Source organism: Daphnia pulicaria, chromosome 4, assembly GCF_021234035.1.
Source record: "Daphnia pulicaria isolate SC F1-1A chromosome 4, SC_F0-13Bv2, whole genome shotgun sequence".
Lineage (NCBI taxonomy): Eukaryota > Metazoa > Arthropoda > Branchiopoda > Diplostraca > Daphniidae > Daphnia > Daphnia pulicaria.
In genome coordinates, this window is record NC_060916.1 from 11,092,729 (window position 1) to 11,102,696 (window position 9,968).

Genomic DNA, 9,968 nt, shown 5'->3' on the forward strand with positions numbered 1-9,968 from the left:
GGGATCCTTACCGACAGCGAAACAGAGGCGACTCATGCAGGCGTCTTAAATCCAGTCAATGACTGCAGCCACAGCGTCGAGGAAACCTCTTTTACGGAGGACAACCGTTGTTGGACCGGCCCTGGCTTCTTCCGCTAATATAGCTGGCCAGCCACACCAAAATACTTTATGTCACCAGACAATGACTCCAAAATTGATCTCTCGAAATAGGTTACGTCGGTTTCATCTCCGGATACTCATCCCCTCCACTCTCTACTACAGAAAAATCCCAGCCAATGTTGGTTGAAAAGAATTTTCACATGGGTTCTGAGATTCATCCGCAATCTCTTCGCTTCAGTAGCAAAAAGAAAATCAAAACCCTTTAACTTAATTTTTGAAATGTGAGAAGCTGTGAGGCCATCCTCAACCGCATATAGCTTAGCTCAACGAGAAAGCTATGGAAAGGAATACCAGCAGAGACTAGAAAAGGGAAAAGAGCAAACTCATCTAAAATCACATTGACACCATTCATTTATTTAAAGGCGAAACTTTATCGCATCGGCGGTCGTTTGTGGTATTATCATTTCTCAAATGAAATCCGACATTACTGCGTTCAGTTCATCATGCAACGAAAGTCATTGTGCAAGCTCACCTGTTTCTACGACACGGGACCACCAAAAAGACACTCAGTATCTCCGCACAGGAAATACTGAAAAACCAACAAAACCATCTTTCTTGAATGTGGAATTGAGTAACATCATCAGTTTTTTTTAACTCTTTTGATTGTATTTAGGCTTACTTTACAATACACATCATCGCTGTTGTTGGGCGAAGTAACAGGATTAATAAAAAAGAATGAAAAAGAATTTTCGATTGTGCAGAATTGTTTCTCAGTAAATGTTCTTGTGTAGAATGGCTTTATAGCAGAGCTGAGAAAAGGTCCGAGAGACTTCGGCGCCCATTAAACTCGATTCCGGAAGCAATTTGAAAAGTTTGCGGATTTGAGTCGGAGTGAAAGGCAGGTCAGAGGAAGCAGAGAAATCGACGGCTTTAGATTTGCTGTCTATTGGGACGACTGGTGCAGATGGATTGCTGGGCGGATTATTAATTTTAGCATCTGGCAATTTCCCTTCTTCTAATTCTCCTTCCTATCGTTATTTCTTGGTATCCACTTCCATTGGGTAATCGTCTTCTGGAGGCGTAACAATTTCTTCCTTGATTTTTTTCTCATCAACAACCATCTCGTGATCCAGCTGACGGAGCAGTGAGTTGACGATGCGGTGATCGTACGAGCCGTGTAGACATGATTGCGATAAGCAATCGCGTCCCAATTGAACCAAAAAGCTCACAATGTCGTCAACTAATAGTTTAAAAGCTGTAGCTATCCTCACAAGTGCAGGAAGATTTGGCAGTTAAATTTCCATACGCCCATTACTTGGCAAAACTGGACCGAATAAAAGTACATATTACATGAATATCAAAATAGGTAGGTAATTGATTTTCTTACCGCAGAGAAGGGTTGATAGAGTGTTGACAGCTAGACGGGCGACATTGGAAGATCTAGGCAGTGTGAACTGTAAAGACAGGTGTGATATCAACAGCAAAGAGCTGCTGGGCCAAGTCCCCGATAATAGGCTGGGCAAGTAACTCGCGGACAAAAAATCAAGACAAATGCGCATTGTGCATGGCAGGGATATCCTGTGTCGTCAACAGGGCAACAACTGCACGGCAACAGAGCTGAAGGATAACCCTATCAAATGAATAACAATCATTACAAATTGTTCAAGTATGTTTAACTATCCAAAGTACCTGGAAATGGACTAATATGACCAAATTTGGGTCTGCAATAATAAGTTGATGGAGGAAAGAACCAACAATGTTCTGAACCTCACGCAGTTCTGAAATCCGTTGATCGTTTGCCTGATAGAAAAGCAAGGTATCTTGTGATAAATTTCAACTTTCTGCTTTTGAAAAGAATATCAATTACCTCATCCTCGGGGGTCTGTAGGCAAAGCTCGAGCACTATGAACGACAGAGCTTTCTTGCGCAGCGATCAAGGCCATTTTAAGCGCTCTTCGCGTTCGCTGTCCGACGTGACTCCTGCCAAATTGCCAGGCCCTTGTGCAGCAACAGGATCGAAAAGCGGTTTGCCGAGTAAATGACGTGACAAATGGGTTCGAGCCTAGCCATGCTTTGAGCATGTATAGAAAAATTTGCATAGCTGGTGGACACCTGACAAAAAAAACGGTAATGATCAATTGCCATTCATTTTTAGTAGAATTACCTAAAAACTCGTGGATCGCACCGCAAAACGTGAAGTGGATCGAATTTCAAATGATTCTGCGTTAGAGTAGGAGGTTGACAGTCTTCCAAGGAAAGTTGTGGGCGAAGAGCATTGGCCGTCATTACCCAGAGTTGGCGTGGCAGGATCAAGTTCAGTTTTAACCAAATTTGACGATACATCTCTGAAGAAAATAAGTTTTGTTTTACAGGATAGAACTCTTCAATGATTCAGGAACATGAAACATACCTTGAACCTGTCTGGGAACAGTTTCATCGAGGATTGATCGAAAGTGCTAGATGAAGGAGTGCGCCACTTGCCACAATGATTTTGGGCCATTCCATGGTATTTCAATTTTTTTTTGTCGCGGTACCTCACCGATTTTGACGAAAAAAATACTGTGTGTTGTAAGCCATGGTTACATAACACTGTGAAATTTTAAAATTTTTTGGATCAGTGGTTGAGCGTGAATTGTTGTTCCAAATTTCCGGTTTTTTGCGGAATCGTAGTGCGGAATTTTCACTAAAACGTAAATAAAACGGCGGTGGATAGAGCAATTGAGATCGGACAAAAACCAAAAAAAGGAGAAAAAAAATGGAATTTTTTGGTTTGTGTCCGAGTCTGATCAGTCATTAGCAAGGTTACGCAATCTTCATTTAAAGAAAAAAAATTTAATGGCTAATATCTCCATTCTCGAACGGCGAAGCTGATCGCGACTTGCGCCATTCGATAGTCCGTCTTTATGTTTACTTATCCTGTAACAATTTTCCTCCTTCCAATCTTCGTGTTTTAGTTATGAATTATTTAAATGTGTTCGTTTCCCCTATCTTTTAACACAGGGGCCATCGCACCTTACACTTCTCCCAGAGAGGGGCGCGCGCATCGTTTACAGCTCCCCTAGGTATAGAGATAGGGAAAACGAACAGAATTTGCCTAAAATAAACACACGCATGTGTAATTAACTGCGAACGAATTTTTACTTTCACGCACGCTACTATGCGGCTGAACCACGAAAATTAATAAAAAATACAATTATAATTCAACTTTTTACGCCGAATCGAAATTCGAAAACAGAATAAGCGTAATATGAACATACGCATGTGTATTCAACTACGAACGAATTTTAATTTTCACGCACGCTTCTATGCGGCTGAACCACGGAAATTAATTAAAATTACAACTCTAATTCAATTTTTTACGCTTTATTGTAATATCAGGTCAGAATAAGCCTAATATGAACATACGCATTGTATTTAGCTGCGGGGAGGGGGGGGCGAGCTATATCGATTGAATTTCGTTGAATTTGGAATGCAGAGAGTATAGTATAGGAAGAAGAAGAGTTTTGTCTCGGATCACGTCCCCCAGCCTATATGGCTTTATATTTAAATATAATAAAGAAGAGAGTTGGTGGTGATGACTCGGTGGCGGTGCAAAAGAAGAGAGGGGGGGGGCTGTGCTGACAGCAACGGCATATAGGCCTATAACTATAACTGTATATATACACAATTACACACATATATATGGATACTCTGGTGCATAGAATTTGGCGACTTCCTTTGACTTCGTCTTCTTCTTTCAACATTAGTCTATAAGCATAAACCCTAGATTCAAACGATTTTAAAATAATACTAGCTATAAAAAAGCCACGCTCTAAGGGACAAGTCGACTCTCATAGACTAGTCGATAAGAATCGACTTTCCTCAGTAGAAAAAGTGACTGTGCGATTCGTCTATCAAAAAGGCACACTCTAATGGACAAGTCGACTCTCATAGACTAGTCGATAAGAGTCGACTTTCCTCAGTAGGAAAAGTGACTGCGCGATTCGTCGTTAAGGATCGATGAGATAGTGCGCGACCATGTTGCATAACGTAGGAACTGGATTTGTGGCCCACCAAATTCCACAACCATAAATCGTGAAACTATGACTCACACAAGTCTTTGTTCAATATTTCCCCTACAGTTTATTTAAGTACAACATTTAAAAGGCAATAGTTTTCGAAACAGAATAACAATTTAAAAAATAATAATATAAATAGCGACAAATTATTTGGAACGACAACTTTCAGCGGTGAGTTTCTTATTCTCCGATAATAATTCTTCGGTAGGTAAGAAGAACCGCTGTGTAAATGTGCGAGATTCCTCGAAACCAGTCTGGCAGCCTTTGAGCAATTGTTGAAATTTTTCGGACGTTTCGCACAACTTTCGCTCTTCTTCTTCAGCACCAGCAGCACTAGGCGGAGGAGGAACGACCTTGCGGGTGTCAAAGGGATTCTTGTAGTCGATTGGGATCAACGTCTTGTAATCGTGCTGATAGGTACTTTCCATCGGCCCGTAACTCGCCGAGTGATTCCAAAATAAAGTTGACGCAGGCGGTTGGGCTCTGACTGTTGGGCAAATCACAACCGGCTTCCGGTAATCGTGTTGGTACGTGCTCTCCATCGGACCGTAACGGATAGCTGGATTCCAGAGCTTAGCCGACGGAGTCCGAATCTGAGCCGATTTAATTTGTCGCAAACGAACAACTAATCTGTTTTCTTCATCCTACTGGAATAATCCATTTATGGCCATGAACTGGTACACTCAACTTTCTCCGGCTTGCCAGGCAGCAGCCACAGCTATTCCAGGTAGACTTTTTCGCTTCAATTCCGGCAGGATTTTTAAAAGACTAACAAAACACCTGATATTCCAATGGGCTAATTTGGCTAATGCAAGTCGACTACTAAGTTGCTTTCAATACGTTCAAGGGTTTCTACTATTACAGTCAACGTCAATCGAACGTTACTTTTGGTTGATTTCATTTACTACTATTTCCCAAAACAGAATTCATTCTAGGAATCCTCTTTTGCGGAATGATTGCGCTGGCGTGGAAGACGGCAGTTTGGATCCACCGGTCCACATTCCGAGTTGTGTTCATGTGCCGAGTGTCGGACGTCTTGCGATTCCTCTTCTCAGCCGAAAATAATAAGAACAATCGAGAATATGTCATCCGACTGATGATCCACGAAAGTTCAACTCGACTCGATTACGACGACGGCCAGTGCGCCATTTGCCTCGGCCCTCACGTCAAGAAATCGCGGACCACTTGCGGTCACGTTTTCTGTTTGAAATGTCTCGTCCAATGGTCCCGGGTCAAATTGGAATGCCCGACCTGCAAGCACCCGTTCGACGCCTTTTGCAAAGGATTCCAACCGTTTGACAACAACTATTACGCCTTGCAGCAATTCGAACGAGGGAATCTCGATCACATTTTCATCGAGCTGCTGCTGGTTGTGCTGTTGCCGGCCGCCATCATCGGATGGACCGTTTACTTCGCCGCGGGATGGATCATGTTGAAAATTCTGAATTACGCCATATCGTCGCAGACGGTCACCCAGTTTCTGGCGTTCAGGACGACAGTCAATTCGCACGGGCAGTCCCGGTGACTGGCCATTAGCTTTAAATATGTTTTTGGGTTGATTGGTGTGTTTAGAAGCATACAACGTGATATTGCAATACAAACTTGTGATCAAAATTTTCATTTGTTTGGACTTTAAAGCCGGAAATTTACGTTATAGAAATACACCTGTCTTAACTTACTTACTTATACTTAGCTTGTACTATTTTATGCCGTTTACTTTTATTGGGACGTATTGTTTAGCGGCACGTGTCGAAGGTTTCAAGGTAATTAAGAGAGAGGGGAAGCTTTTGTGTTTTGCGGACCCAGCCCCCGTCTAATCAATAATGGCGGTCGTACACTGTCTGACATGAATACTTGAGTGTCTTTGCTTTCATTTGTGATGTAACTCTGCGCAATAATTCGCTTTAGCGTGAACATAGCGCAAGGAATACCCCGGAATTTTTCATAGCGGGATGGGGTACATTTTCCGTTCCCCGAGAAGAAATTCACTTCGGCAGGTAAGTTTCTCACTAAAGTATCATTTCCTGCTGTGAAAGCAAATCAGCAAGACGCCAAGACGTCTGTAAGCAAAGGTGTACTGAAGGTAATATAATAACATTATTTCTGAAGTGTTTATGCTAGAATTATAACCTAAAAATGTTTAAATTTGTATGACATGTAAGTTACATTCTTATTGTTTGGTCTATTTGATTTATAGATCTTAACTTAAGTAATCCATTCAACTCTAAAAATGTCTCTGGATGAAGTAAGTGTACACTATTTTTAAGCAAGCCAAGAGTGTTATTGAATTTGAAAATTTCCAAGAAATTCAACAAAGCTGCCGAGGCCATCAGGACCATGACTATCGCTCCCTCAGATGATGAAATGAAGGAGATTTACGCCTTGTACAAGCAGTCCACTGTTGGTGATGTCAATACTGGTGAGCATTGCATCTTGACTAGACTCGTTTTTTTTTAATGTTGTCTGACTTGTCCCTTTTGTGAATAATTAGCCCGCCCGGGAATGATGGACCTGAAAGGAAAAGCTAAATGGGATTCTTGGGAGGCCAAGAAAGGCATGTCCCTTGATGCTGCCAAGGAAGCCTACGTGTCAAAGACGGAAGAGTTGGTGACCAAGTACAGCGCATCCAGCGCTTGAAAACATTAAATCGTCTGCTCTATCGTTGATTGCTTTAGACGTTTACGGGTTGTTGTTTGTCGAGTATTGTATGTTCAATGCTCAAGTTAATTTTTTACATCATCAGTACACCTTACGGAATGAATTTGCATTTGTTATTGTTTTTTAAAATGTTTTAAAGAGAATTGTATTTCTCGATTTTCTGAAAATTCATCTATGGGTTTAATTCAAATTTGGTGTGAGCTTGTAGGTTATTTGTCAGGTACGTTTGCATTTGATTGGCCTTGACGTCGGAAAATCCTGAAATTTGGTTTACGTGCTGTTTGTCAGGTAAAATTCAAAAAGTTTTGTCGTCTGTGTCTATTCTCCGAAATAATTTTATAGGCGACACATTAAAAAAGCTGACCTTGCCGTTAGATGATTGATTCCTGTTATTCCTGGGTATTTCCATTTATCACACTTAAGGAGTTTTAAATCGCTAGAGAGTTGCGCTATGACCATTTGCTGGATTCGTATTCCACACAGCAAAATCTATATTCTTATAAGCCATTAGTCTATAAATAAGAATTAGTCAAGAGAAGGAGAATATTATCGAAGTTGAATATTATGAATTAGTCAATTATGAATTAGTCAATTATGAATTCATCAAAACTTTTGAATCAAGGCCATTTCTTCAGAATAGCCAAGAGCAATTCATGCGTTATAGAAAAGGTCAATGAGTCGACCTTCCCAGAATTGCTTATTCTTTGAATGACGAACTCGATGTCGTTAAGCGTCTCCAGTCGTTGATGTGACGCATAGATACTTTCTACGATTCACTTGTAAAAATATTTTCACGGAGTATGGCGACAATGTTTCGCGATGAATCAAGTACATTTGTGCCTCAAAACATAGGAATCCTGCTAACTTTGTTATTCTTCACCTACGTGCTGGTAAGTTTTTCTGAAATAAATTTTTTTAAATTGCTACGCAAATTATCGAAAGGGAGATTGACGTTCTTGGATTAAACAGCTTTCAGCGCTGTTTTTTACATTCCTTGTTCGCTACCTAACTGGAAATGCAGTTTCGGAACGCGTTCCTACAGTTGTCTCTATTGTGGCACTCACTGTGGCGTCACTGCCAACTGGATTGGTACCTATCGACGTATTTATCGTCGGTTACATGAAAAATTCTTCGGGCCAGTTCCAACCGTGGGCCATCGATTCACGAGATCGTCATGATTTTTCCACTACTCTCCTCTGTGCTTACTACGGTACCGTGAAAAATTGACAGTTTGAATAATTACTTTAATCTGTAATTTCTTTTTTTATTATTTTACTTTCACTCAATTTTCGCTTATTAGCGTCCTACATAGCAACGCTTTTTACAACGTTCGTCATTATTCCTTTGGCGTATTTCTTTCACAAGACCGAAACTGCTTCCTCTGGACGGTGACTTCTTCGACTTTAAGTGGATTTCCGAATTTTTTTATAATCTTGGGATTTTTCATAAATGCAGATCTCGTCAAAATATTTTGCCCGCTTTGTGTTACACTGGTTTGTGTATCATGATTCTAATAATCTTGCTCTCCATCGGTGGCGTTGTGCCAACTCGAGAATTTCCCACTCCTAATTCAACGCTCGAAGAACAGTTTCACATCATGCTGGACGATTTGAAAACCTCGGGTAAATCATTTCGTTAAATCGGCCACAATTAAATTTCTAATCTTACACAGAAAATCCTTTGTTTTCAATTGTAGAGTTGGAAGACATGTTCTCTTTCGCATTGTCGGCAATAAGAATTGTCGGGCTGGCATTAATTACAACTTACGTGGGCATCGGAATGGTTTTGGGACCAATCAACCACATTCGAGGCTATCCTGATCCACGGACCGAGTTGGCCGGAGTCCGCAATCGCCGCACTGGCATTCAGATCGAGATATCTTCCATCCAGCAAAATCGAATAGTAATATCTGCTCTTACATGGTAACTTTATTGCGTTGATTTTAATTAATTTGCTTTAGACATTGCCACAAGAAGTGAGTCAGCTGCCACGATCCGAGGCCATCCGTTTGCTCTCTCTCGAACACGAAGATTTGGATTTACGAGAAAGAGAAGACCACTTGAAAGAAAAAACCAAACACTGGCTCTCGCCCTTCGTGATGGTCTGTCGGCCTACTCAAATCGGAGCTGGTTTAATCGGATTATTCATTGGACTTCTAATATTCATCTCAATTTTCATGAACAAGTATTTGCTCGGATGTGATTCGATTATTTTTCAATTTCAAAAGTGATATTGATTTATTGATTTTCCTAGTATTTTACGAGCCATGTTCTCCTGGGGTGAACATGTTGGTTATTTGATGCCGAACGTAAAAGTACTGAATCCGCTCGATCGTCTTTCACTATTTATCCAGCGAGTGTTTCCACTTGATTTCATTCTTCTAATATTCCTCGTAACATTTCTTATACTGGCAGCTACTTCAGGATTCCAAAAAGTTGGACTGGGGATTCCGTGGATAAAGGTAAAACCACTTGTTTTAACTTAGTTCATACAACATAGTTCATGATGTATTTTTTTTGCTTAATTTTTATTTACTTTAAAATTAGACGTACAAAATTAAACCTTGGAAAACAAGAAGCCGATCTCTGCTGGTTTTTACGGCGAACTTAATATTGATCCTGCTCTCCGTGGACATTCTTTTACTGAATCTTCTTCCTCAGTACACGACTTTCTCCTCACAACGCTACATAGCTTGTGCCGAAAATAAAACTTTGCAGTACCCACTTCTTCCAACACCCCTTCCAGATTCAGCAAAGGAAGACAAAATTCATTCGTTGAGCCATTCTTCGATACTGGACGAGTGCGATGAGTCGTTAGTCCTGCCGTGTGACTGGACCGCACCCGAAGGCCAGTGCGTTATGACTCGTATATCTGTGCTCTGGGCAAGAGTGTGTTACAAAACTTGGTATTTCGGAGCCATGTTCTACTGTATCACTTGGATTTTTTTAGTCGTAGTCGTGTTAGAGGGCTGCATTGCTACTTTCCGACCATCGCGTAGATCAAATTCGGCAATGATCCTTCCTGATCTAGAATCTTCTTAAACCTCAATTCTTAAGCCTCAATTTTCACCTCAAGTCAAAATGTATCCTGCAATTATTCCTTCATTATGTCTTAAATTGCATTATTACCAATCCAGGATATGGAATTAAAAGA

The 9,968-nt window shown here is 40.8% G+C and overlaps 3 protein-coding genes across 3 annotated transcripts; all 3 read left to right on the plus strand.

Moving 5' to 3' along the window:
* Nucleotides 1-4,400: 4,400 nt before the first annotated feature.
* Nucleotides 4,401-5,682, plus strand: LOC124337703. The gene is made up of 2 exons (XM_046791736.1): nucleotides 4,401-4,884; nucleotides 5,081-5,682. The coding sequence occupies exons 1-2, from the start codon at nucleotides 4,821-4,823 to the stop codon at nucleotides 5,680-5,682; spliced, it is 666 nt and encodes a 221-aa protein (XP_046647692.1). The 5' UTR covers nucleotides 4,401-4,820.
* Nucleotides 5,683-6,081: 399 nt separating this feature from the next.
* LOC124337313 (acyl-CoA-binding protein homolog) lies at nucleotides 6,082-6,918 on the plus strand. The gene is made up of 4 exons (XM_046791420.1): nucleotides 6,082-6,240; nucleotides 6,355-6,402; nucleotides 6,462-6,576; nucleotides 6,649-6,918. Exons 2-4 carry the CDS (start codon nucleotides 6,388-6,390, stop codon nucleotides 6,792-6,794), a joined length of 276 nt encoding a protein of 91 aa, XP_046647376.1. The 5' UTR covers nucleotides 6,082-6,240; nucleotides 6,355-6,387; the 3' UTR covers nucleotides 6,795-6,918.
* Nucleotides 6,919-7,310: 392 nt separating this feature from the next.
* On the plus strand, nucleotides 7,311-9,966 carry LOC124336980 (probable lysosomal cobalamin transporter). Its single transcript, XM_046790967.1, has 8 exons — nucleotides 7,311-7,705; nucleotides 7,785-8,025; nucleotides 8,116-8,203; nucleotides 8,271-8,437; nucleotides 8,512-8,717; nucleotides 8,776-8,999; nucleotides 9,069-9,276; nucleotides 9,362-9,966. Exons 1-8 carry the CDS (start codon nucleotides 7,616-7,618, stop codon nucleotides 9,854-9,856), a joined length of 1,719 nt encoding a protein of 572 aa, XP_046646923.1. The 5' UTR covers nucleotides 7,311-7,615; the 3' UTR covers nucleotides 9,857-9,966.
* The last annotated feature ends 2 nt before the right edge of the window (nucleotides 9,967-9,968 follow it).

What these genes read in the sequence shown, in the direction of transcription:
- LOC124337703 (XM_046791736.1), top strand. Translation starts at nt 4,821, where the DNA reads ATGGCCATGAACTGGTACACTCAACTTTCTCCGGCTTGCCAGGCAGCA. An exon ending in AGCAGCCACAGCTATTCCAG is followed by an intron (nt 4,885 to 5,080) that starts GTAGACTTTTTC and finishes TTCCCAAAACAG; the next exon opens with AATTCATTCTAGGAATCCTC.
- LOC124337313 (XM_046791420.1), top strand. An exon ending in TGTTGGTGATGTCAATACTG is followed by an intron (nt 6,577 to 6,648) that starts GTGAGCATTGCA and finishes GTGAATAATTAG; the next exon opens with CCCGCCCGGGAATGATGGAC.
- LOC124336980 (XM_046790967.1), top strand. Translation starts at nt 7,616, where the DNA reads ATGGCGACAATGTTTCGCGATGAATCAAGTACATTTGTGCCTCAAAAC. An exon ending in GAAACTGCTTCCTCTGGACG is followed by an intron (nt 8,204 to 8,270) that starts GTGACTTCTTCG and finishes TCATAAATGCAG; the next exon opens with ATCTCGTCAAAATATTTTGC. An exon ending in ATCTCAATTTTCATGAACAA is followed by an intron (nt 9,000 to 9,068) that starts GTATTTGCTCGG and finishes TGATTTTCCTAG; the next exon opens with TATTTTACGAGCCATGTTCT.